The sequence below is a fragment of the Rousettus aegyptiacus genome, unplaced genomic scaffold (assembly GCF_014176215.1).
Source record: "Rousettus aegyptiacus isolate mRouAeg1 unplaced genomic scaffold, mRouAeg1.p scaffold_m13_p_11, whole genome shotgun sequence".
Classification (NCBI taxonomy): domain Eukaryota; kingdom Metazoa; phylum Chordata; class Mammalia; order Chiroptera; family Pteropodidae; genus Rousettus; species Rousettus aegyptiacus.
The window spans coordinates 44041340-44064797 of record NW_023416286.1 but is presented as its reverse complement, the minus strand read 5'-3'; the positions used below and the strand labels follow the sequence as shown (position 1 = coordinate 44064797).

The following is a 23458-nucleotide window of genomic DNA, read 5'->3' as shown; positions in this document are numbered from 1 at the left end:
CTTCTTTTGAAGAAGAAGGAGATAGTCTAACCTCATTTTTAGCATTTTTATGATTTTTGGATTATCGCCCTAGTCCAGGTCACAAGACTTTCCCATTTGAATGATTGCAGTCGGTCTCTATACCCATCCATCTCCCTGCTTCTGCTCTTAATCCCATGCTTCAGACTATTCTCAACACAGCAGTCAGGGTGATCCTGTTAACATTTCAGCCCAATGGCTTCCAATCTCACTCTGATCAAAAGCTGAAGTTATTACAGTGGCCTGTGAGTCTTTCCATTGTCTGGACCTCTCCCAGTGTGTGTGTATACAGTCAATTCACTTTATTCAAGGTAGTTACTTTGTAAATCTTTCCCACCCCAAAACTGAATTGGCCAATACTGAACCATTGCTCCAAGGGGAAATATATGTATCCATCTACCTGTCTGTCCACATATTTCACATAAGTTATAGTCCTAACAGATGATTCATACCAGTAGAGTCTATTTTCTTTATATTACAAAAGAGAAAAATGAGGTCCTGAAGGGTTAAATAACTTGCTTGAGGTTGACCCACTAACAAGTGTCAAGTTGGGATTCACATTCCAACAACTGGCCCCAAAGTTAGAACTTCTTGCACTACACTGGCTGCTCCATGCCATCTCCATCCTTTGGTCATTTCTGTTTGAAAGCTGAAACAGGTAGGCAGAGTGTCCACCTGTCCAATTTCAGCTGGGAATGTGCACATGACTGTTCTGTACTTGTCTGAGAATTACTGTGAAGCATCACCAGTATTGATCTGGAAATTACAAAGAAAAATTAGCAAGTATTACCAAGTAGATGATTTAGCAAATACAAATCTCTCTCTCTCTCTCTCTCTCTCTCTCTCTCTCTCTCTCTCTCTCTCACATACACACACACACACACACACACACACACACACACAGTCACCTGGCGAGTCATTTTGAGCAGTTGGAAAGAAATTGCTGCTCTTATCAGAGCCACTGCCCGCTCAGTGTTTATAAGGACCCTAGAGAACAAATGGTACTATTAGCAGAGGCTGTTAATGGAAGAAAAAAACAAGTCTTCAGATGGATCCTTAAGTGTGCTTCTTAAGAATAAAAAAGATGCAATTACAGGACTTCCAATATACTCTTCTGCATTTTCCTTTTTATCTAATCTATGAACTTAGCTAATTACCTATTCAATAGCCTCAATCACCCAATTTAAAAACAAAGAAAATATATTGAGATCCACTATGTCAACAGCTTTCTAAGAAGCAGTTCATAAAATGTCATATCTCTTCAAAAAAAGTTTTAAATGAAGAATAGAGATAATTTTCAATTCAACTCTATGCCAAGCAAATATATAGGATGATTAGTATATAAGGAAGCATTTGACCTGTCAAAAAAAGAGGTGTATAAATAGCATCTGTGGAGAAGGCAGCTTGCCAGAAATATTAGAATATGCCTCATGATGCTAAAAAAGAGAGCTTTTTCTGGAGTATTAAATTATTATAAAATCTCCCACTCATGAGTTAGGTCTTTATTTTTTTCCAAAGCGAAGAATCATCATGATTAAAAATAACAGTCAAGGTTTACATTTGTTGAACTATTTGGTTCTTTTCTAAGTTGTTCACCTATATTAACTTTTTAAATTTTATATAGACTTTGAGGTAGGTTCAATTATTATCTTCAATCTATAGATTAGGAAACAGAGACACTTAAATGTTAATAACAAGGGCAGATTGAGGAATAAATGTAAATATCTCCTCCTGATAATTATCTGTATTTCATTCTTTCATGTCCTTTGTTTCTCATATCGTCATGCTCCAGTATATTTGAGAATTATGGAGTCACAGTCATATTCCAGATTTTATATAATTCTTTTTCTAAAATCAATAGTTTTTATTACCTGTAAATTATGAATTCTGATATTCTCTGTCACATTGTAAATCAGACAAGATTGGGTATATTTCTATAAATCGGTAAAACCACTATGATAATGATAAATAGGGAGGTCTCCTGCCATGTGTCCCAGAGAGAAATCACTTATGCAAGTCACAAATGGGGACCCATGTGTCAGGGTGCCTGTGTCAGGCTGACCCAGGGGAGAGCAGAGCAGGCAGCTGTGTGGCCCTAGTGATTTGAAGGCCACTGTCTTCATAAATCTCTCTCTCACCCATCTGGTCAAGCCTGAAATTCCACCTTGAAAGTTTCTTTTTTCTAATGTTGAAGGCTTTTTGATTCCAAACATCCCTGTTAAAAGGCCAGTGCAGCAGGAAAGCAGCAGACAGCCATGACTTAGTGTAGAATTTGGCAGGCCGTTTGCTAAAAGCAAGATAAAGACCTGGCTATATGAGATAAATGTCTACAAGCCAGCAAGAGGGATTCACGAAATAACTAGGACACCAGAGGTTATAGTAACATACCTAATGGACTGCTTGTGTGTGAATGACAGAGAAAGAGGGAAAGGGTACTCTGCCATTTATAAAGTGATTCAAGGGAGATGTTAACAATTAGGACTTCATTGCTGTTCATATTTCACCTTTGACTCTTGGATGAGATCTCTTGAAAATTACCACCAATGCTTCTTCTTCCTGGGGCCTTTTGATTGACCAGGCAGCTGGTGCAGCTCCAAAGCAAGGGTTGCAGAAGATGCATTTGGGCTTCTAGCAGATGACTAAAAGAGTTGACAATCACTGCATCCCTCAGCTAATGCAGCTAAAAAGCCAATACCATCATTTTTTTTTTTTTGGTGGCTGTGGATCTATCATAATTATTGATAATCACAGCAGTCTGTGATTCCCTAACCTTTAAGAATAAACGAGAGATGGCCTGGAAGAGACACCACTGCAGGACAGAGAGAGAAGGGTAGAAACATGCTTTGATCCTGCACTTCACTTTCTATTGCACTGAGGCAGTAGCAAGTAACTGTTTGAGCTTTGATTTAACGTGTTGTTTAACTTGATGCCATAATCCATAACTTCATATTAGGAGTACAGTCTACTTGATGCAGAAAACACTCTGTAATCAAAAATTGTGTTGAAAAAACAAATTTTATGAAAACGCTTTACCTTTAAAAAATGCTCTGCCAAGTTGTTAGTTGCCGAAATCCACTGAGATCTTGGCACTGCCATGGGACCCAAAGAAAAACACAAATTTCATGTTCTTTGAATTTTCGTTTGTATCACATCAATATCTAGACCAGGAAGAAGCTATTTTCCCATATGTTATTATTTAATATATGGTTAAAAATCCCTTGAGTACAATTCAAATAGTAAATTGCTTCAAAGTAGGTTTATTTATTTCTGTTTTCTGAACATTTAATTCAAATCACAGAAGCAAGAAACAAAAACTAGTTCAATTATTTGTGTTCCTCGTGGTTTTCTAATAGCAATCATAATAGTGATAACCTCCGAAGCTAAAATCAAGGCTGTATGGAAGCTTAAAATATAAAAATGTATATCTTTTCTCTGCCATAATATAGAACACATCTAAACCTTCTTCCAATAAACCAGCTCTTTAAATATTTAGAATGAACTACTCCATCCCTTCTGAATCTTCACAGTAGGGTGACAATTTTCTAGTCCTTTCTTAGGTCAGGCATCCAACATGGTTAAAATTGTCTTTTAATTACTGAGAATAAATTTATTTCATAGCTCTAGGTTTTGTTTGTTTGGAAATAGCTTTTGAAGATGCAAAGTCATTTGCTTCTTGATTCCATTTGCAAGGCTTTGCATATATACTATTTAAATAGAGAAAGGATTGTCTTAGAAAATGTGTGTTCTTTGTTTAATTGACTGTTTGGTACCATGCAGTCTATGTCTGCAGGCAGTGGGATGAATTCAGAAGGTTAAACATTTAAACATCCTGCACATCCTAATGGCTGTAGTATGGAGTAATATAGGCTCTTTAACCGAGACTACAGCAAACCCTGACCTTAGCAAGGTTTCTTTAGCCTAAACATAGTGGATGTCTAAGATTGGACACCAGCAGTAACATGGCAAATTCACTGGCTTTGAAATTCTGCTCCACAAAGCCCAATGTCCTTTACTTGGGGGTCCCTAAGTAGTATGCTTGGAGTTTGATGGGAAACTGATGGGTGTTTGGGACTTCTAACTCCAGTTTCAACTAGAGCAGTTATGCTTTCTCTATTTTATATATTAGTTTCAAATTAAGTTTTTTTAAAACATGATTCTTCTACTTTCATTCCTTTACTTCCATTTTTCTTTTAAATGCCCTAGTGTAGTTATTAAAGACCCTAGCTTCAAAATCAGAAATAAACAAATTCATATGTGCCTTTTCCACTCACTAGTTCTGACTTTGATGTCTTTGAACCATGTTTTTCTTATCCGTAACACGGGATAATAATGTTCATGAGGTGGTTTTAAGGATTAAATATGATAATGACTTCGTCATCCTTCTAAAAAAAGCTTTCTTCTCTCGAATCCCTCAGTAGCACCTCCATTAGTAAGTGTTTGATATGAGAAGTCTAACCAACATAATCGATATAGAATAAGGACTAGACTTTATGCAATTATGGGAACTGGTGAGGCGGTAGATGTAGTGCTGTTTTTTCTGCAACTAGCATTGGGCCTGAAGTCAGCAGTTTCAGTAGTCAGGAAGGAAAAATGGCCATAAGGAGGGAAAGAATAAAGATTAATTGTGCTTTTGAGGGAAAACTGAATTTCATGAGGACAAACGAGAGACTGTATCGCAGTCTTAGTGCTCCAGCCTCAATGATATGAGTGACCTGCAGGATAGGCTGGGGCCTTGCACCAGGTTCCCATAGTCACATCGGCCCCAGGATTCACCACATTGAAAATGGAGATCCAGTGGGGACTAGAGATGCCTGTGGGCCTGGCTCCTACCCTATATATCAAATCAGGTCAGTAATGCTTTGATATCAAGGAGTACTAACTGTTCGAGCACTCTCTGCCACTCTCTTCTCTTTACTTACAACCATCTCCATAGATGATCTAAACACACCTATGGCTTTAACTACCACGTATATGTAGATGACTCCCTGGTTTACTGGAATATTCTTTGCCCTGACTTTTCTATAATTTATGTTGACGTGCTAGAGCTGGAATGACAGACATGAAAAGCATGCCACTGGCACTGTACCCCTCACCAATGACAGACTTGGCTAATAGCTGATGGCAATCTTTCTCCATCATTTGGAGTGAGGGCTCATAACATTTCCATAGCACTCTGGCAGTCACTGCCATCCAATCAAAATTAATAAACAAAGATTCAACTTAGCAGAAACCTGTGTGGAAAAGACTTAGAATTGATTGACAGCAGGTTCAATATAAATATGGATTATGGTGAGTCAGGGTTGCCAGGTACACACACACATACACATACTCAAAGCTTTAAAGGTACCGATAGAATTAATGGTGCACAAGGTCTATGACAGATCTGTTCTGCTTTGTGCTCATGAAACTACACTAGGGACTTGACCTTCATTTTCGGGGTTCTATTTTAAGAATGTGATCAACAAACAGGAAATACCATCCAGAAGATAATGATAGACATGATGCAGATAACTTGAATACTGTTGAAATACCAATGGACTTTAAGCCTGGTAATTATAATTCAGAATACTGTTGAAATACCAATGGACTTTAAGCCTGGTAACTGGAACCTTAGGGGATGGATAACTTTCTTCAAGTATTTCTTTGATGTATTTAAAGAGATAAGAATAAACTTGTGCACAAAGCAGAGCTCAGGCCCGTGGGTAGAGTTCAATTGTGTTTATAAAAGAACAGCCTCCAAATGCAAGCAGATATAAACAATTCTGCTTAAAAATAACTTCGTGTGGGTTTTTGGACTAGACCAATGGTTCTCTACAACTTACACCTTGGAGAGCTTTAAAAAAAAAAAGCAGATTTCTTGATTCCACTCTAGATTTACTGAATCACAATTATCTGGGGGCAAGGCTTGAAATTTATATTGTTTACAATGCTTGCTTGATTTTCTAGTAGCCAGTGTGAGAACTACTGGACTAGATGAGCTATAAAGAGTCTTCGATCTGTGACTCTATTCCCAGTCACCTGTCACAGGAAGCAGTATGCATAGTGGTTAGGAGCATGGACTCCAGAGCAGAATGTATGGGTTTAAAACCCATCTGTGTCTCCAAAAAGCTCTGTGATTTTGAGTAAGTCTGTGTACCTCAGTTTCCTCATCTGTTTAGTAAGGATAACAATGATAGTGTCTGCTCATAGGGCATTGTGAAGAGTAAAAGAGTAAATGGGTAAAGTAGGCACAAAAGTGCTTATATGTGGCATATATAAGTATTAACTATTACTTCTTGTACTGGAAGATAACCAGTCTATTCACAGGACATGTTGTTTAATGAATGTTAAAGTAGAAGAGAAAGAAATCATTCAAAACCAAATACTTTATTGTTTTTTCTTTTATATTATTAATCATCTTTCAAAATGGTTCCAGCTTTAGTAAGCGTTATAATATGGACCATATGTAATTTTTTTTGTGTTGCAAGGTTATCAAAGCATAAATATGAATATAAAGTTTACTTTCTATAATGGAAAACAATAGAATGTGTAGGGAGTAAATGAGGATTCATCAGAAACTGGCTAAACTCAAGTTTCCAGTTTGCTGAGGTTTCTGTGTATAATTGCATTGTCTAACTAATAAGTATACCCTGTAACTATCTTCCCAATCAAGGTATAAAGCAGTTACCTTACTCTGGAAAATTGTCTTCCATTCCCATCCAGTCAGTCCCTACCCCCAAAAGGTAACTTTTGAATTCCATTATTACAGAATAACTTTGCTGTTCTTGAACTTTATGAAATCATATGCAATATGTGCTCTTTTGTGTCTGACATTTTTGCCTACATATTACATTGTTTGAGACTCATTTATGTTGTTGCACAAGTCAGTAGTTTTCTTTTTTAGTTTCTATATATTATCCCATTGTATGAATAAATCATAACTTGCTTATCAGTTCTTGTGTTGATGAACATTTAGATTGTTTTGAGTTTTTGTTCCTTGGGTAAATATTGGGCAGTAGAATTTCTGAGTCATTGGGTAAATATGTGTTTAACTTTATAAGAAATTAACTGTTTTCCCAAGTAAGTGTATCATTTTGCAATCTTCTCAGGAATGTGCGAGTATTCCAGTTTTTCAACATAGTCATTTATATTTGATATCGTTTTATTTGAGGGTATAAGACAATATTTAATTGCTCTTTTAATTTTTATTTAATTTTTATTTCCCTGGGACAGATGATGTTGAGCACCTTTTCATGTGCTTATTGATCATTTTTAAATCTTCTTTTATGATATATCTGATCAAATATTTTGTCCTTCGAAATGTTTGGGCTGTTTCTCTTTTTCTTATTGATTTATAACATTTAATTATATATTCCGGACACAGTTCTGTATCACATATATGCATTGCAAATATTTTTCTTTTTAGGATATAGCTCAAATTTTTGTTTTCCTGATTCTTTTAATAAGTATAAGCTTTTGATTTTTATAAAATTCAATATGTTATTATTTTTTATGTTCAGTCTATGTTGTTTCCTAAGAGATCTGTGTCTACCCCAAGTTCATAAGATACTCACCTGTATTTTTCGAAAAGGTTATAGTTTTATCTATCACATTTAAATCTATTATAAATCTGAATTTTAATGTGTCATGAGGTAGGGGTGGATCATCTTTCTGTTTCATACATTTATCCAATTGTTACAGCACCATTTGTTGAAAAGCCTTCTTCCTACATTGAATTGCCTTAACAGCTTTGTTGAAAATCGATGAAGGTGGTCAAAATGTACAAATTTTGAGTTACAAGATAATAAGAACTGGGAATGTAATATAGAACATGAAGAGTGTAGTTAATACTACTCTATGGTATATTTGAAAGTTGCTGAGAGAGTAGATCCTAAAAGTTCTCATAACAAGGAAAATTTTTTTTCCCCCGTTTTCTTTTTGTGTCTACATGAGATGATGGATGTTAACTAAACTTATTATGGTAATTATTTAACTATATATGTCATCATTATGGAGTACACTTAAACTTATACAGAGCTGTATTGTCAATTACATCTCTATAAAATTTAAAAAATTAATTGGTCTTTTGTGTGTAGCTCTAGTTCTAGACTCTCAATTCTGTTCCATTGATGCAATTTGCCTATCCTTGTGCTTAATGATTACAAAACTTTTATGATTACATAACTTTTGTAGTATATCTTAAAATGCTCAAGTGTGAGTTTTCAAATTTTTTTTTTCATAATTGTTTTGGCAATTCTAGTTACTTTGATTTTCACATAGATTAAATGATTCATTTCTCTATTTCTACAAAGAGCCTGTTCAAATTTGATTGAGTTTGCATTGAATCTATAAGAGAACTGTTATCTCAATAATATTGGTTCTTTTAGCTCATAAATATGATGTGTATATCTCTGTATCTATTTGGTTATCTTCATTTCTGTCAACAATGTTTTGTAGTTTTCAGTCTTGTACATCTTTTATTAAGTTTATTCCTAAGCATTTAAAAATATTTTTGATACTATTATAATGGTATTTTTAAATTTTTTATCTTTCAGTTGTTTGTAACTATTTTAAGAATACATTTGATTTTTCTTCTACTGGCTTTGTATATGTAACCTTACTAAATTGATTTATTATAGCAGTTATTTTGTAGGTCTCTTAAATTGTCTATATAAACAATCATATCTTCTACAAATAAAGATAATTTTCTTTATTTATAATCTGCAAGGATTTTTTTTTCTTTTCTTATTGCACTGCCTAGAATCTCCAGTGTAATGCTGAACAGACATAATAAAAGTGACATTCTTGGCTTTTTCCTTATCTTAGGAAACTGTTTAATATTTCACCACTTAATATAATATTACCTGTAGTTTTTTGATAAAGCTCTTTATTAAATTAAGGAAATTCTTTTCTGGTATGCTGAGAATTTTGATTATGGATGGATGTTGAAATTTCTCAAATGCTATTTTCTGCATCTATTAGATTATATTATTTTCTCATTTTGTCTGTTAATATAATGAATATTTTTTGATTTTTAAATGTTAAACCAATCTAGTTTCTTGGAATAAGCAAATTTGGTTATGATACAATGGATATATGTATGTCTGTGTACATATATACATGCATGTCTATATCTACATTGTGTTTCTGATTAGCTAATTTTTAGAGGACTTTTCTGTCATTATTTTCCGCAGACAAATATTGGTTTGCAATTTTATTTTCTTTTAGAGTCTGTCAGGTTTTTTTATTGTTGTTAGCATTATGCTCTTTCAAAACTAAGTGTGGAAGTGTTTCTTCCTCCTCCATGTGCTGAAAGAATTTGTATAGGTAGATATTATACAATCTTTTAATACTTGATTGAATTCTCCAATAAACCCTTGTGGTTCTAGAGCTTTCTTTGTGGGAAAATTTTTGACAGTGTAATCCATTTCATCAATAGATGAATGGCTATCCTGATTTAATATTGTCAGATTCTCCTGAAAAATTTCCCCTTGTACCATTGTAAAATATCCTCTTTATCTCTGCTAATATTTCTTGTCTTGAAATTTATTTTGTCTGATATTAATATGGGCATGTACCCTTTCTTATGCTTATTGTTTGTGTGGCATGTCTTTTTTCATTCTTTTACTTTCAACCTATAAGTGCACAAAGTACACATCTTGAAAATACTATATATTTAGATCTTGCTTTTTATCCAAACTGACAATTTCTGCCATTTAAATGTTTAGTCCATTCGCATGTAACTTAATTATTGGTATGGTTGAATTTAGCTCTGTCATATTACTATTCATTTTCTATTTGTTCTGTCCATTTTCTATTTTTCTCTTTCTCTTTTCCTGCCTTCTGAGTTAATCAAATACTTTTTATTATCCCATTTTTCTCTATAGGTTCTTTAGCTTGTATATCTTTGTATTTTTCTACAGTATTATAGTATGCATTCTTGATTGACCACTGTCTATTTAGAGTTAATATTTACCATTTCATGTAAAATATAATATTTCAACAGTATTCCACTCCCATCCATTCATGTACTATTGTTGTCATATATTTTATATGTATATACATTATAAATACCATAATACACAATGAAATGTTATAGTTTTGCTTTAGATTGTTTACTGTCTTCAAATAAATTTAGAGGAATAAAAATATATTAATTATTAATATATTTATTAAGGCATTTTAATTATTTATGATCTTCATTTTTTCTTGTAGATCTGAGTTTACATCTGGTGTCATTTGCCTTCCACCTGAAGGACTTTATAAACATTTCTGTAATGTAGGTTCCCTGGAAAACTATTTTCTTAGTTTTTATTGAAAATTTTTGTTCTAGTTCCGCTTTCAATTTTGAAGGGTAGTTTTTGCTGCATATAGGATTCTGAGTTGACAGTTTTGTTTAATTTGTTTCTTTCTTTGACACTTTCTGTTCCTTGAACACCATAAGCCTGTTTCCACTTCCAGCTCTCTATGCTTGCTGTTTACTTTCCCTGGACAACTCTTTAACTAGTTCTTCAAATCATGGCTCAAATCTCATCTCTCTGTTTTAATATCACACTTCTTAGAGAACTCTGTTGACCTTACTATTTGACTAAAATCACCGTTTTTTTCTGTTTCTCTCTCATTATCCTGTCCTTTATGTCCTTTGTGACACTTTTATGATCTTTAATTATATTTTTATGTGTTTCTTTTCTTTATACCTGATGAGTTCCATTTTTTAAAAAAAGTTATTCTGTCTGTTTTATTCTTTCCTACATTCATAGCATTCAGCAAATTACCTGGCATCATAACAAAGGTACAATGATGTTCCCCCAATGTAGAATGGATACAACTGAAGTTGCAGGGACATTTGAAGTCAATCTTTGCTAGACTTAAAAAGGCACACTGAGTAGTCACATACTACTAAATTCTCCAGGACCATCTGTTTTACACATCGTGCTAGGAAACATAAATACAAAAGTGATGCATCTTCCAGAAGCTTTTCCAGACTGAGTTAGAAACAATCTCCTCTTCTAGTTCCAGTAACAGTCTTACTTCATCCTGACTGTGCTACTTTTTATTATCTAATGTGCCTTATACTGTTGCCATTGGTATACATATCTTCTCTCTCCAGCTGGACTGTCAGCTCCTTGCAGGCAGGGACTGTATTTCCTAACACAGATTGGAAATACTGCAGAAATAACGGTAAGGTCTGCTACAGTTAATATGGTATTGCACAGAAAATGAATTGAATAAGAAACTTAGCATTTTTGTTTAAGAAGATTCTCTAGTTCTCTAAGGAAAAAAGTTACTGTATAATTCCAAAGTAATTAGGATTTCAGCTGTGCATTCTTACATTCCCACCGAGGACACTGTGTCATGTGTGGAGGAGGACTCTTCTGCCCCTTCTCTGCCTTTGTTCTTGTTTATATGTACTGCCTTTCTAGTTTATACTCCCTGTAGTTTGCATTGCAATAAATTGCCAAATATTTCCTGCCCACACCTCTGTTTGGCTGCAGAGCATGAAAACTATAATGGAAAGCAACAGATCAGAATATTTTGTAGATTTGTTGATAGTCTTAAAAATGCCCATTTTTAAATATAAATATTTATGCCAGTTGCCAAGCCGAACCCCCCATTTGTTATGAAGAGACCTTTGATTAGTCTGTAGTCTAAAGAGGACCCATATAAAAAGTAGTTACCATTTATTATGACAAGATTGATAGAGCACTCTGGAGGTAGGAAGGCCCAAAGCTGGTTTTTATATTCTGATTCCATGCATAAAAGAGGAGAATGGCTCAGCCTCGAATATAGATTCAAACAACTCATATTCTGGCTGTGATAACTTATAGCCTCTGGGTTTGGGGACTACAGTAATCTTTCTGAATCATGCACACCTGCGAAATGGAAACGCGATGTAAGCACAGCTCTTCTTTATGGAATAACATTTTTTTAAAGACCTAATATTGTTCTGCCAAATTCAAGTTATCAAGAGGCATATGAGTCTATGGGGCACTACTTTTTAAAGTGTGTGTGTATGTTAGAGGTTGGTGTTACAAGTGTTGTAGATTTCCAGACCTTATCCAAAGCTTATAGAATCAGAATCTCCAGAAGCCGTGCCGGAGAATCTGTATTTTAGCAACTTCTCTGGGGGATACCTTCATATTTGGAACTTTTGGAATCTTTGCTTGAGATAATAGAAAGTCAAAAATCGTCTGCCTTGTCTCTGAACTGCTGGTCTGTGCCTGGAAAATTTTGAGTCCTTTAGATTGTTTCCCAAGATCCCAAAGATCTGTGGTTCATTGTTTTCTATAACTGAATTGACTCTTAATCAAACAATTAGGAAAGTCAGCCTCCAATTATGTGATTAAAACTAAAATGTTAGTCTTACACTGGCCAACCCAGTTTATCATATGACATGTTGAATAGGTTTCTCTGAAACATACATTGAATCATAAGACTTTGACAGTCTACACAAAGTTCTGCCCATGATTACATTGTGGGTTGTGGACACAAGAATATTCTGTTGACATTGCAACATTCAGTGAGAGACTTATTGGTTAATCAGAAAGTAACCTTATTCCTACCCTCCACTGCCCTTTCAAACCATTAGTGGGGTTTCTTGGATTAAAACTGGTGTCTCATGAATTTTCACTCACTTTTAAGCAGTAAAGAGTTAGTTCTTTACTCTCATTCCCAGATACATAAAAGTTCTGTATCATTTATTGATATTTCTAGGATAGAAAAATATTTTAAAAATATCTTTAAACTTTATTAAAAGTTAGTTTTTCCCTCCCTCAGCTCAGTTCTGCTTGGGCTGACTGTTTACTATAGGGAAAGAAAGGGTGGTAGGCTCCTCTCTTTTCCTCTACCTGGGGCTTTGCCTTTCTTCTGGGGTTTTGCTTTTTTCCTTTACCTTAGCAGGTTGTTCCAGGTTCCTCCAGGGCTGAAAGATGCATGGTATCAGGTTAGAAGGGCAAGGAGGCTAAAAGTTTACATAATAGATACATACACAAAACTAGCACAGGTGCTCTCTGACTTGGCAGGGGTTGCAAACTGACTCTTCTCAGAAAGGATCTCAAGACTGTTTAGTAGCCATTACTTGATATGAGCTAAATATTCCCTCTGGGATCATTTTAAGACCTAGATATTCATATGCACACTTCTAGCATCATTCTGATGCGGTCTCATTGCCCCCGACTCCACTATTTAAGACATTGCCAAAGCAGCTCTTCTCATACATGTTATTCACGTCGTCTGTGGGAAATATATCTTTTGCTCTGACAAGCTCTGGGAATACAGACTTGCCTAATCCTGACACCTCTCTTCCTTTACCCTTAGTCTCTAGCCCTTTGGATCTTGCAGGTGGTATAAAAAGTCCAGTACATTGCTTTCCCAAGTATAAGCAGGCACTCCTCAAGCTCTCTAGGTAATTCATTTAATCCTTTTTCCACGGGTTTGAGGTAAGAGAGGGCTTCCCCATCTTGCGTGGAGGAGGGTAAGTAAAACTCCCACTCATTGGAAACTGGTGCTTGACCACTTCCTTTAGATGTCCTGAACTGGGGCTTTCCTACCTCACTTTAGTAATGTGGGTGTAGTTAGCATCTATGTCTTAAGGCTACATTTCAGGGCTTCATCTGGGACTTTGGGACTGAAAGTGTTCCATTTTAACATCTCTTTAAAATCATAATAGTAATTATTCTGATCACTTCTTATGTGCCAGACACTTTTTCATACAGGCTTTATCACACTCTATCATTCCCACAGCCCTATAAGAAAACAGAACTACAGATAAGTCAGATAATTTGTATGAAGAAACAGGCAGCAGGCTGCAACATTCTTCCAACACGGTGCATTATCTTTTTAGGAAAATAAGAATGATTTTGTCTCTTAGAAATGAAATACCAGGTGTTCATCAGGGAAAAACATGATATACCCTGACTTTTGCAATGGTAAGACATAGAATTTTGGAGCAAAATTATTAACAACTCTCACTTGCTAAGCATTTTACTAAATCTTGTTCACTTAATTTTTATATTAATTTTCGTAATGTGAATAGCCTTGTCTTAATCTTGTAGATGAGGAAACTGAGGTCAGGAAGAGATTACATGATTTAGCCTAAATCACACAAGCCAGAATTTTAAGCCAAAGTTTCAGATCATGACTCTGAGTTTACTTTTCTCCTTACTCTGAAGGAACACACTGGCAAAAGGAATATGTTCCATGTGGGTCTCTGAGCCATGACAAATGTTTAAAGTTTGGTTAAAGCTGCTTTCTAACATATTTGTCTCTAGATGAGTCAGTATGTCAAAGGAATCAGATTTTTACTAAACTCCTTGAAAGCAAAGGGCATCTTACTCATCTTGGAATCTGTAATGCCTGATTCAAAGTTGATACTCTATTAATGATTAATGAATTAATTAAATGAATAAACAAATGAATGAATAACTTTCTTTTAAGCTCTCCAGTAGAAAGTAGGCTTTTATGTGAATTAGATTAATATATTGTCCTCCCGGGTATTTACATTTTATAAGATGATCCTGGAACAATTACCCAAATGAATGATTTCTAAAGCTGAATTTCTGATTCTGCAGTCAGAATAAAGGTGAAAGAGGAATTGAGACAGTTTTTCCCTGGAGTCTCAAATTTCATTGCAGATATGACAGCTTAGCATGTGTATATGCCTTGAGGAAAAAATAGAATGCTTCTTCATTTGGGTCATAAAATGTCCAGAAACATTTTACCTCAAAAAAGTATGTTCAAATGATGTCCATCATCCATACATAAATGGAGAAGGCTGCTTCTAACATCGTCACAGTCATACTTCCACTAAGGGATCTGTCGGCTAGGCTTTGGCAGGAAGGATTGAAGTGTTGGTGGTGGCGGGGCGTACCAAATAACCTCCAAGATAATTTATCCCTGAAATTTTGGAGATTTGAGGATTCATTCAGGTAGTTGATGACAAGGATGCAGCTAATCAGGTCTGTCTGTCATCTACAGGTCTGAGGCGCAATTACAGATGTACCATTTGCAGTGTCTCTCTAAACTCAATAGAACAGTATCATGCCCACCTGAAAGGATCTAAACATCAGACCAAGTAGGTACTTTCATACTTTCAATCTTCAGTCCTTTTGCATGTGATTTTTAGCATGATGATTAAAGGCTAAACATTTTAATTATTTAAATACATAGATGGAAACTATATCTCTTTATCTCCAAAGTTCCCTTGATATTTATGCTGCTAAAGCCTCTGGAGTCCACTTAGCACTACTAGAAGAATGGCTTCTTCTACTTTTTTTTTGACACAAATAATGACAGGGTTTTTTTTTTCCTTCATTTTTCAAGGACAGTTTAGCACATTTTTATAAATGTCAGGAAATTTTTAGATCTATACGAAGTATTTTTAAATAAACAATGTTATCTCAATTTAGAGGATATTCTAGACCTCAGTGTCATTAAGTCAGATTTTATGTGTCTTATACCACTTTCCATTTCTAGGTGAATGTTGTTGATTAGTATAAAAACCTAACAAATTTTCTCATATATTAAATCATTTACATATATAATTATTTCCAATTAAATGGAAGCTCATTTTATTATTTTTTCAAAAATTCTCATAATTTTAAACTTGAAAAGGCTAATCAGGCATAATTTTACCTATATTTATACTGTGCATCTCTTTAAAAATCGATGACATTAACTTCATAGACATTTTTAAGTAGCTGCTAGCACTGCTAATAAAACCTAATAAAACAGGAAAAAATACGAGATATCTCAAAAAGGTATAATTTTCCTGAGTATAATTGCTTTCCTTTCTCTCATATTTATTAGCAAAGTCATTTAACAGATTTGACTGTACCAAGGCTTCATGAATTACAAACGATTTATTCAACAAACATTTATTGAGTGCCCACTATGTGTCAGACTCTGAGGTGTGCACTGGGGGAGAAGAGATGAACTGACTTAGGCCTGCCTCCTGTAGAGCTGCCTGCCAGGCTGGGGAGGCATCCATGTAAACACACAGAGTGTTCTCTGATACCATGTGGACAGCCAGAGCTCTGCAACCAGGGAAGGAGCAACCAGGGGAAGTTTTACAGGGACGTTGGTGCAGAGGCTGAGCACCCAAGGAGGTGGTCACAGTCTCATTCTGCTCACTGTTAAAACTCCGGTGACTGACACAATCCTTGGTGTATATTAAGGGCTTTATAGACATTTTCAATTGAATGAATGTGTGATTTTGAAACATGAGTAACAATTTTCGAGGCAGAGATATGGGGAAGGTACATTCCAGGTAAGGAAACGTCTTTGCAAGGATATTTTAAAGACAAAGGTCACAGGGAGTCTGGCTTAGGGGAGAAAATGCAAATGCAGAGTTAGTTACTGACTCTTCCTTTTCATCCATATTGTGCCATCTCATGAGTCAAAGAAACTTTCATGACTTGCTTTTACTCTGATATACCCCAGAGCACTTTTTTTATCAAGGCAATTCTTCAAAAAGATTTTTTTCTGATTTGTTATGAAGCACCTAGAGTGCTTGTATTGATTAGTGGACATTGCTGCCCCCTGCCCCCAAAAGTAGCCTGTTCATCATCTCTCTAACTAGTATGTTGTAAGAGGCAGCGTATACATTCTAATTAAAATGCATCTGATGTGCACACAGACACATTACATGAAGCTGCAACAATAAATAATAATCTTTTAGGGGTGTGCATTTATTGCTCTTAGTACATAGAAAAAGGTAGTCAGTAGAGACTTTAAGTGGCATAACCATGTAAATAACTAATGCAGACAGTATTTCCAACTTCAGGAAAATCTCTGTCTTTCTATGTGCACGTATAAATCTTTATGTGCCAGAATTTGTCCTAGGCATTTTCATATCTATTATCTTATTTAATCCCCTTCCCTACTTCAAGATAAATACTATTGACCAATTATTTTATTTACATGAGAAAACTAAGGGTCAGAGAGAAGTAACTTACCCAACATCACCTTGCCAATAAGTGGCAGAGGTGGGACCGAACCTACAGTGTTTGACTCATGTTTCTTCTACTTTTCCCATTTTACTCAATTACCACACACAGGCATGGAAGGGAAGACTGCTAGTAGGGAGTACTATAATTAATTTTGAAAATGAGAGCATCACTTCTCTGGTGGGATTTAATAAATATACATGACTTCAGAAGGGTGTGTCTCCTATCGTGTTGCCTTCTTTCCAATAAAAAAAGACAAATTCCTTTTCTATCTCAGAAGCACAAGGTTGTTCTTCTGAAGAGTGAAAGGAAGGACATGTGGAGAAAATAATGATAATAGCCTGGTCCCACATGCCTGCATCATCTACCTTTATGCCTGGTTTGAAAAGTGTGTGTGTGTGTGTGTGTGTGTGTGTGTGTGTGTGTGTGTGTGTGTGTGTCTGTTTGAGATTGTTCCATAAATTTATTTTTTTGTAATATCCTTGTCAGTTTTGGCATCAGATTTATGCCAGCCTCATCAAACAAGCTGAAAAGTCTTCCCTCTTTTTCTAATCACTGAATGAGTTTGTAGTAAACTGCTATTACTTATTACTTAAATATTAGGAAGAACTTATTGATGTTGCCATCAGGCCTGAAGATTATACTGTGAGAATACTTTTATTAGAAATTTAATGTCTTTAATAGAGCACTGTTCATATTTTTTATTTCTTCTCATATTAGTTTTAATAAGTTGCTTTTTTAGTGAATTTGCCCATTTTATTTCTAGTTTTAAATGCATTGGTATAAAGCTCTGCATGATATCTTCTAAGTTTATTGTTAATGTTGTAGGATGTTTTTCATTCCTGATATTGTTTATTTCTGTCTCTTCTTTTTGTTGTTGTTGTTTTTTAAATCAATTTTGTTAGAAGGTTATCAATCTTCATTAGCTTTTCTGATGGACAAATGTTTGGAGTTTATTGATTTTCTCTATGTTCAGTTGTTTTTTTACTATTTAAAAAAGCATTTCCTTCTTTCTACCCCCTTTGGAATTAATTTGCATTTTCCACCTAGCTTCTTAATATCAAAGTATAGATTATTAATTTTTCAGCGTTCCTTTCTTTCTAATATATGCATTTAAGGCTCAGAATGTGCCACAACAGATTGTTTTAGCTATATTCTGTGAGTTATTATTATTATTTTTTGCATTCCAGAAGTTTTAGTATGTGGTATCCTCATTAGTATCTCTTTTAAAATATTTTCTAATTTTTACTGTAATTTCTTCTTTACTCATTTACTCGTGGTTAATTTAGAAGTGTTTTGCTTGAAATTCAATATTTATATTCATTTTGTGATTAATTTGTGTGTGATTCTACTTTGATCAGAGGACATACTCTAAATGATTTCAATCCCTTGGAATTTGAGTAGACCAGCTCTGTGCCATAGGCAAATGGTCAATTTTGGTAATATGCCATGTTCACTTGAAAAGAACATGTCTTTTTCAGTAATTGGGTACATTAGTTATGTTAGATTTCTTAATCATTCAGATTTTGTATGCCTTTAGTGAATTTTTTTTGTTTGCTTATGATTTTCATGAGAAACAGAGGTAGTTAACAACCTCCAACTATAAATATTGATTTGCCTATGTAACCTGTTAATTCTCTTTTTTAAAAATTTATTTTAAAAGTATATTTTTAGATACTTATAAATTTAGGGAGCTTTTATATATTCTTATTGATTTGTACTTTTTATCACCTTTTGTCATCATGAAATGTCCTTCTTTGTTCCTAGTAATACCTTCCTTAAAATATACCAACATCAGCTACGACAACTCTTCAAAGATTTCAAAAGTTTTTCCTTTAAATTGTAGCTAGCTTTTTGTTGTTGTTGTTCTCAGGTGAAAGGTTAATGTTATGCCAATTTCTCTGTCAGAGCTGCTAATGGAAGTCAGCCAAGTGGGTCTTAACTATTCTAGTCCAACCAATTAAAACAACATAAGTATTAAGGTATCAGCAATTTTCAAAGTCTTATATTTATATTTTTACTAATAATTTCTAGGAGAGTGCTGAGGTGAGTAAAGATTTATTAAATTGTATAGTGAAAGAACACTGAATTTTGAGTCAAGAGATTTTATTTCTCCTACAACTTTACCACTCACTGAATGATCTTGGGCACTGAAAAAATCTTTAAGTCTCAGTTCCCTCATAGATAAGTGATTAATGATGACGAGAACACAACAAACATGCATCCACTTTCCATGCTACTCTCATGATCCTGGTACTCTTTGCTAATGATCCTGATTGCAGCCTTAAAATTCTTAAAACAGGTCCCCAGTTAGTTTTTACCATTTTATTGGAGTTAGCAATGTGCTCCCCAAATGGTGAACACACAGAACCTCAGAATGTGACTTTATTTGTAAATAGGATATTTGAAGATGTAAATAGTTAAGAATCTCAAGATAAAATCACTCTGGATTTAGGTTGGGCCCTAAATCCAATGCCTGCTATCTTTAAAAGAGAAAGGAAAGTGGAATTTGGACGCCCGGCGAAGAAGGCCATGTGAAGACAGAGGTTGGGGTTATGTTTCCACCAGATAAGAAATACCAGGAGCTGAGAGGGTCTGGGAGAGGCAAGGGAAGATTTTCCTCTAGAGCTTTTGGGGGCAGTATGTCCTTGTTGACACCTTGATTTCGGACTTCTGGTCTCTAGAATCGTGAGAGAAGGAATTTCTGTTTTTTGTTTTTTATTTGCTTGTTTTTATAAGCTACACAGTTCGTGATATTATTTTTAAGGCAGCCGTAGGAAATTAATACAATGTGAAGCCTATTTGCCTTATTCCACACGTATGCCTTCTGTCACATTTTCCTGGGCAGCTTTTTACTATGCCTGTCCCAATAAAAATGCTGCTGCTGCTGCTGCTGCTACTGCTGCTGCTGCTGCTGATGGTGATGATGATGAAGATGGTGATGGTGGTAATGTGACCACCACTGATAAGTGGAGTAAAACTTCTGTGCAATGAGAATACAGCAACACATTAAAATGCTTTGAAAGTGTTATCTTATCTAATATGCACAGCCTCCCTGTAATTGACCAGATGTTCACATCTCCAGTTTATAAGTTAGAAAATTGAGTCTCAGAGAAGTTAAGTGACTTGTCTAAGGCCCCCAAAATAATTGATTGACAGAGCCAAGAGTAGAAGTCAGGTTATTAGCCATCATTACTATTACTGTTATAATAATACTTAAGTAATAATATTATTATCACATTGCTCTTTACTAAAAGTAATGAGGATTTTTGGGAGGACAAATGTTATAAACAGCAAAATGGCAATCAAATTTTGCTCCCTTGTTAAATAACAAGAGAAATGTTAAGTATCTAATGAGATTAAAGGTTTAGAAATCCTAATGATCACACTAGTAGATTTTTCATGGTTTCCAGGGGATCTAGTCTGTCCATTAGTACAAATAATTAAAATGATATTTAAAGGCAGATGAGTACATAGTATAAACTAATGAACAATTTCCCTGTAGTGTACTTAAATTTGACTTTAGGGAACACTACAAGCCTTAGGACAGTATATTACCTAGAAGTAAAGGGTATAAAAGTTGTCATTACCTGCTTTCATACTTCAGTCTGTTGAAAATGAGACACAAAAACTTAGTAGCAATTTCAAATTTTTTTTTTATTTGAGAAGGAGCCTTAAATAGTGATGTCCATTTCATTTTCTGCAGTTTTTCCCAATGAGGTGAATACTCCAGACAAAGCCTTTGTATTAGTTTCCCATTGTATTCATTTATCTGTGAAGTGATTGAGTGGATATTTAGACTAATTTTCAGAGTTGTAATATGTTTCCTTTAAATATCTTGGAATTCAGTTCTGGCATTCAGGATAGTACTTCATTAGCTGAGGGTGCACAAAAATAAATAAGCTAGTTTTGCAAGATATGCCAATCATGAAGGACCTTCTATACAAATGATAAATAAAAGTTGCATAAAACTCCAAGAAGATGTTCTCTTTGAAAACAAGCAAATAAATCAACATCAAATCAATGCATGGACTTCTTCAAAGGCTAAAGATATAGATATTCTTTATGGGATTTTCAATGTGGTTTACTGGCATTAATGAAGAATTCCATTAACTAAGGGGCCTGGGATTTGATATTGTGCTACATTTTCCAAAAAAATGTAGTTTTCTTTTCTAAAAAGTATAAAATACATGTTATCAATAAAGTTCTGAGATGAACAGGATGTAGACACTCTATTGACAGTAGAGTTGTCCTTTCCCAAAGAGTGTCCAGGTATTTCTCTTCAGCTGATAGTCATTTGTAAGCTGCTTGGAAAGGCTTGGAATAAAAAGCAAGATCTATAACCCAAGGCAACTTCTATCGTTGTTTTATTTTATGGTTCTGGCTGTGCAAAACAGCTCTTCTAGGAAACAGAAATCTTTCTAGCCCACTGGACACTGTAAATAGGACGCCTGCTGCAGCACAGGGAGGAGGATGCAGCAGGGCCCGAGTGTCAGAGGTCATTCTTTTGGCCCCGTTTTTAATAGACAAAACATTCTAGTCCGCTATTGCCAAGAGCACTCCCTTCTCTGAGGAAGGCCTCTGATGAAACACAATTCAGCTTCTCAAGTGGAAGACAGTAATCTGTAGAGAGAAAAATTCCAGATTAGCTAGAAAAAAAAATTTTTTAAGCCGAAAAACTATCTTTCTCTCTCTCTGTAGCATTAATGCACAGGAAATTCTATCAGCTCTGTTTTTCCAGTCTCACTTGCATGCTTTTGCTATATATGCCATACCTAGGGATACATTATAATTATAGTATGTGAATAGATTAGGCTTTTTGCAGGCTTGGAAAGAACTAAGTGGGGAGCACTTTCATTCTTTTGTAGTACTTCCAGAATTACCTATGACACTTAATATTCCTTAGCTCACTCATTTCCTACCCACCTCCTTCTTGAGGGACTTATAATCATTACTTCTTTATTTTGTCTTGCTTGAAATTTGCATACGTCATGGCTATCTCCAGAGTGGTTCTGAGCTGATGATTTAATGTCTCACATTTAGTTGTGGACTTCATTGAAACTTCTCATGTTTTTTGTCATGCTGTTTCAGATAGTCATCCAGTACCAATCACCAGATTGACTGGGTTCTGCAAGGTGCATCGAGAAAGAAAGAAAAAAACTGGATGGAGGGTGGGAGGCAGACAGCCAGAGTTCCATTGTCAGTAATGCTTCTCTCAACCTGTGTGTCTTTTAATAACTTATTTTTAGATAGAGCTATTGAGATGCAATTTACATACAATAAAATGCATAGATTTTAGTTATAGAGAGTGATAGTGGGTTTTGACACTTTATATACTGTGTAACTACCAGCCCAGTCAAGATATAGAACATTTTCATAACCCCTTTTCAGCCAATAGTCCACTCCAGCCAAAAACTTTTTCATTTCTGTCACCATAGCTTAGTTTTGCCTATACTAGAACTTAATGCAATAATATGTTTTCCTCTCTTTCTGACTTCTTTTGCCCAACATGTTTTTGATTCATTCACATTGTTGCACATATCAGTAGTTCGTTCTTTCCATGTGTGGCGTAGAACAAATCATATTTCCTCACTGTGCTTCAGTGTTTTCATTTGAAATCGGAGAGGAATGGAATATGGAGTAGTCAAGGTCTCTATCAATTCTAATATTCTCTTATTTTATGACTTTGAGATTTAGCTTCTTTAACTTATATAATTTTTCAGCTGGCAAAAGATGGGCTGTAAAATAATTCGTTAGTCTTTACTTCTCTACTGCGGGTGACCCAGAGTTGACCAAACCCCTTAGGAGTTAGGTTTTGTGAGAGGAAAGGGATCCTGGAGGCCTGATTATATTGTCCTTAAACTAAAGGCCAGGGGCTTTCCAATTGCTTACCTTTCAGGGAAAATAGGATGAAATTGGTTATATGAGGAGAAAGTACAAAAAAAAAAAAAGCTTATTTTAACCTTATTCCAAATTATGGTGACTTCACAGGCAATCAAGGATAAGGTAAGATGAAGTCAGGAAAGTTCTAAACAAGACGTTGGTCCTTTCCCTGAACAGTCTAAGCTAATCCTTTCCCACACATGTCACCAAAGTTCATTAGAAATGAGAGTATGTTTATTTGTAAACTATATTTAGCTGCCATTGACTTTTAGTAGAACCAGACTTTAGTATAATATTGAATTTGGCCAGCATTTGCCTAATCTCTCAAAAATTATCATGGAACATGGAATGCCAGGGAATCGAATTAAATAAATTAAGTGCTTCATTTCATATAGGTCAATTTTGTTGGGGAAGTAGGGAGAGGAGATAAGAAGGGAATGAAAACATGCCCTTGGTTGTGTTACTGAGTCTAGCTCTCTATCACCTCTTTTTGGGGTACAGGAGATTGAGTGGGTCCGTTTTGGCTGGGGTTCTCATAGTGTGGATGGAGTAGTGGTGTGAGTGCTTGGACAGATCATCCCCTCACTCCATTTAATTCAATCTCACAACTAAAATCTATTGGGCACCTGCTG

The 23458-nt window shown here is 35.1% G+C and overlaps 1 protein-coding gene across 5 annotated transcripts in view; it reads left to right on the top strand.

Moving 5' to 3' along the window:
* The window catches only part of ZMAT4 (zinc finger matrin-type 4), a 413400-nt gene that overhangs the window by 242329 nt on the left and 147613 nt on the right, over nucleotides 1-23458 (top strand). For all 5 annotated transcript variants that reach the window (XM_016127422.2, XM_016127417.2, XM_016127418.2 and 2 more), the window contains one exon: nucleotides 14974-15070. In XM_016127422.2, the coding sequence (XP_015982908.1) occupies nucleotides 14974-15070 (97 nt within the window). The remainder of the gene's footprint in view (nucleotides 1-14973; nucleotides 15071-23458) is intronic.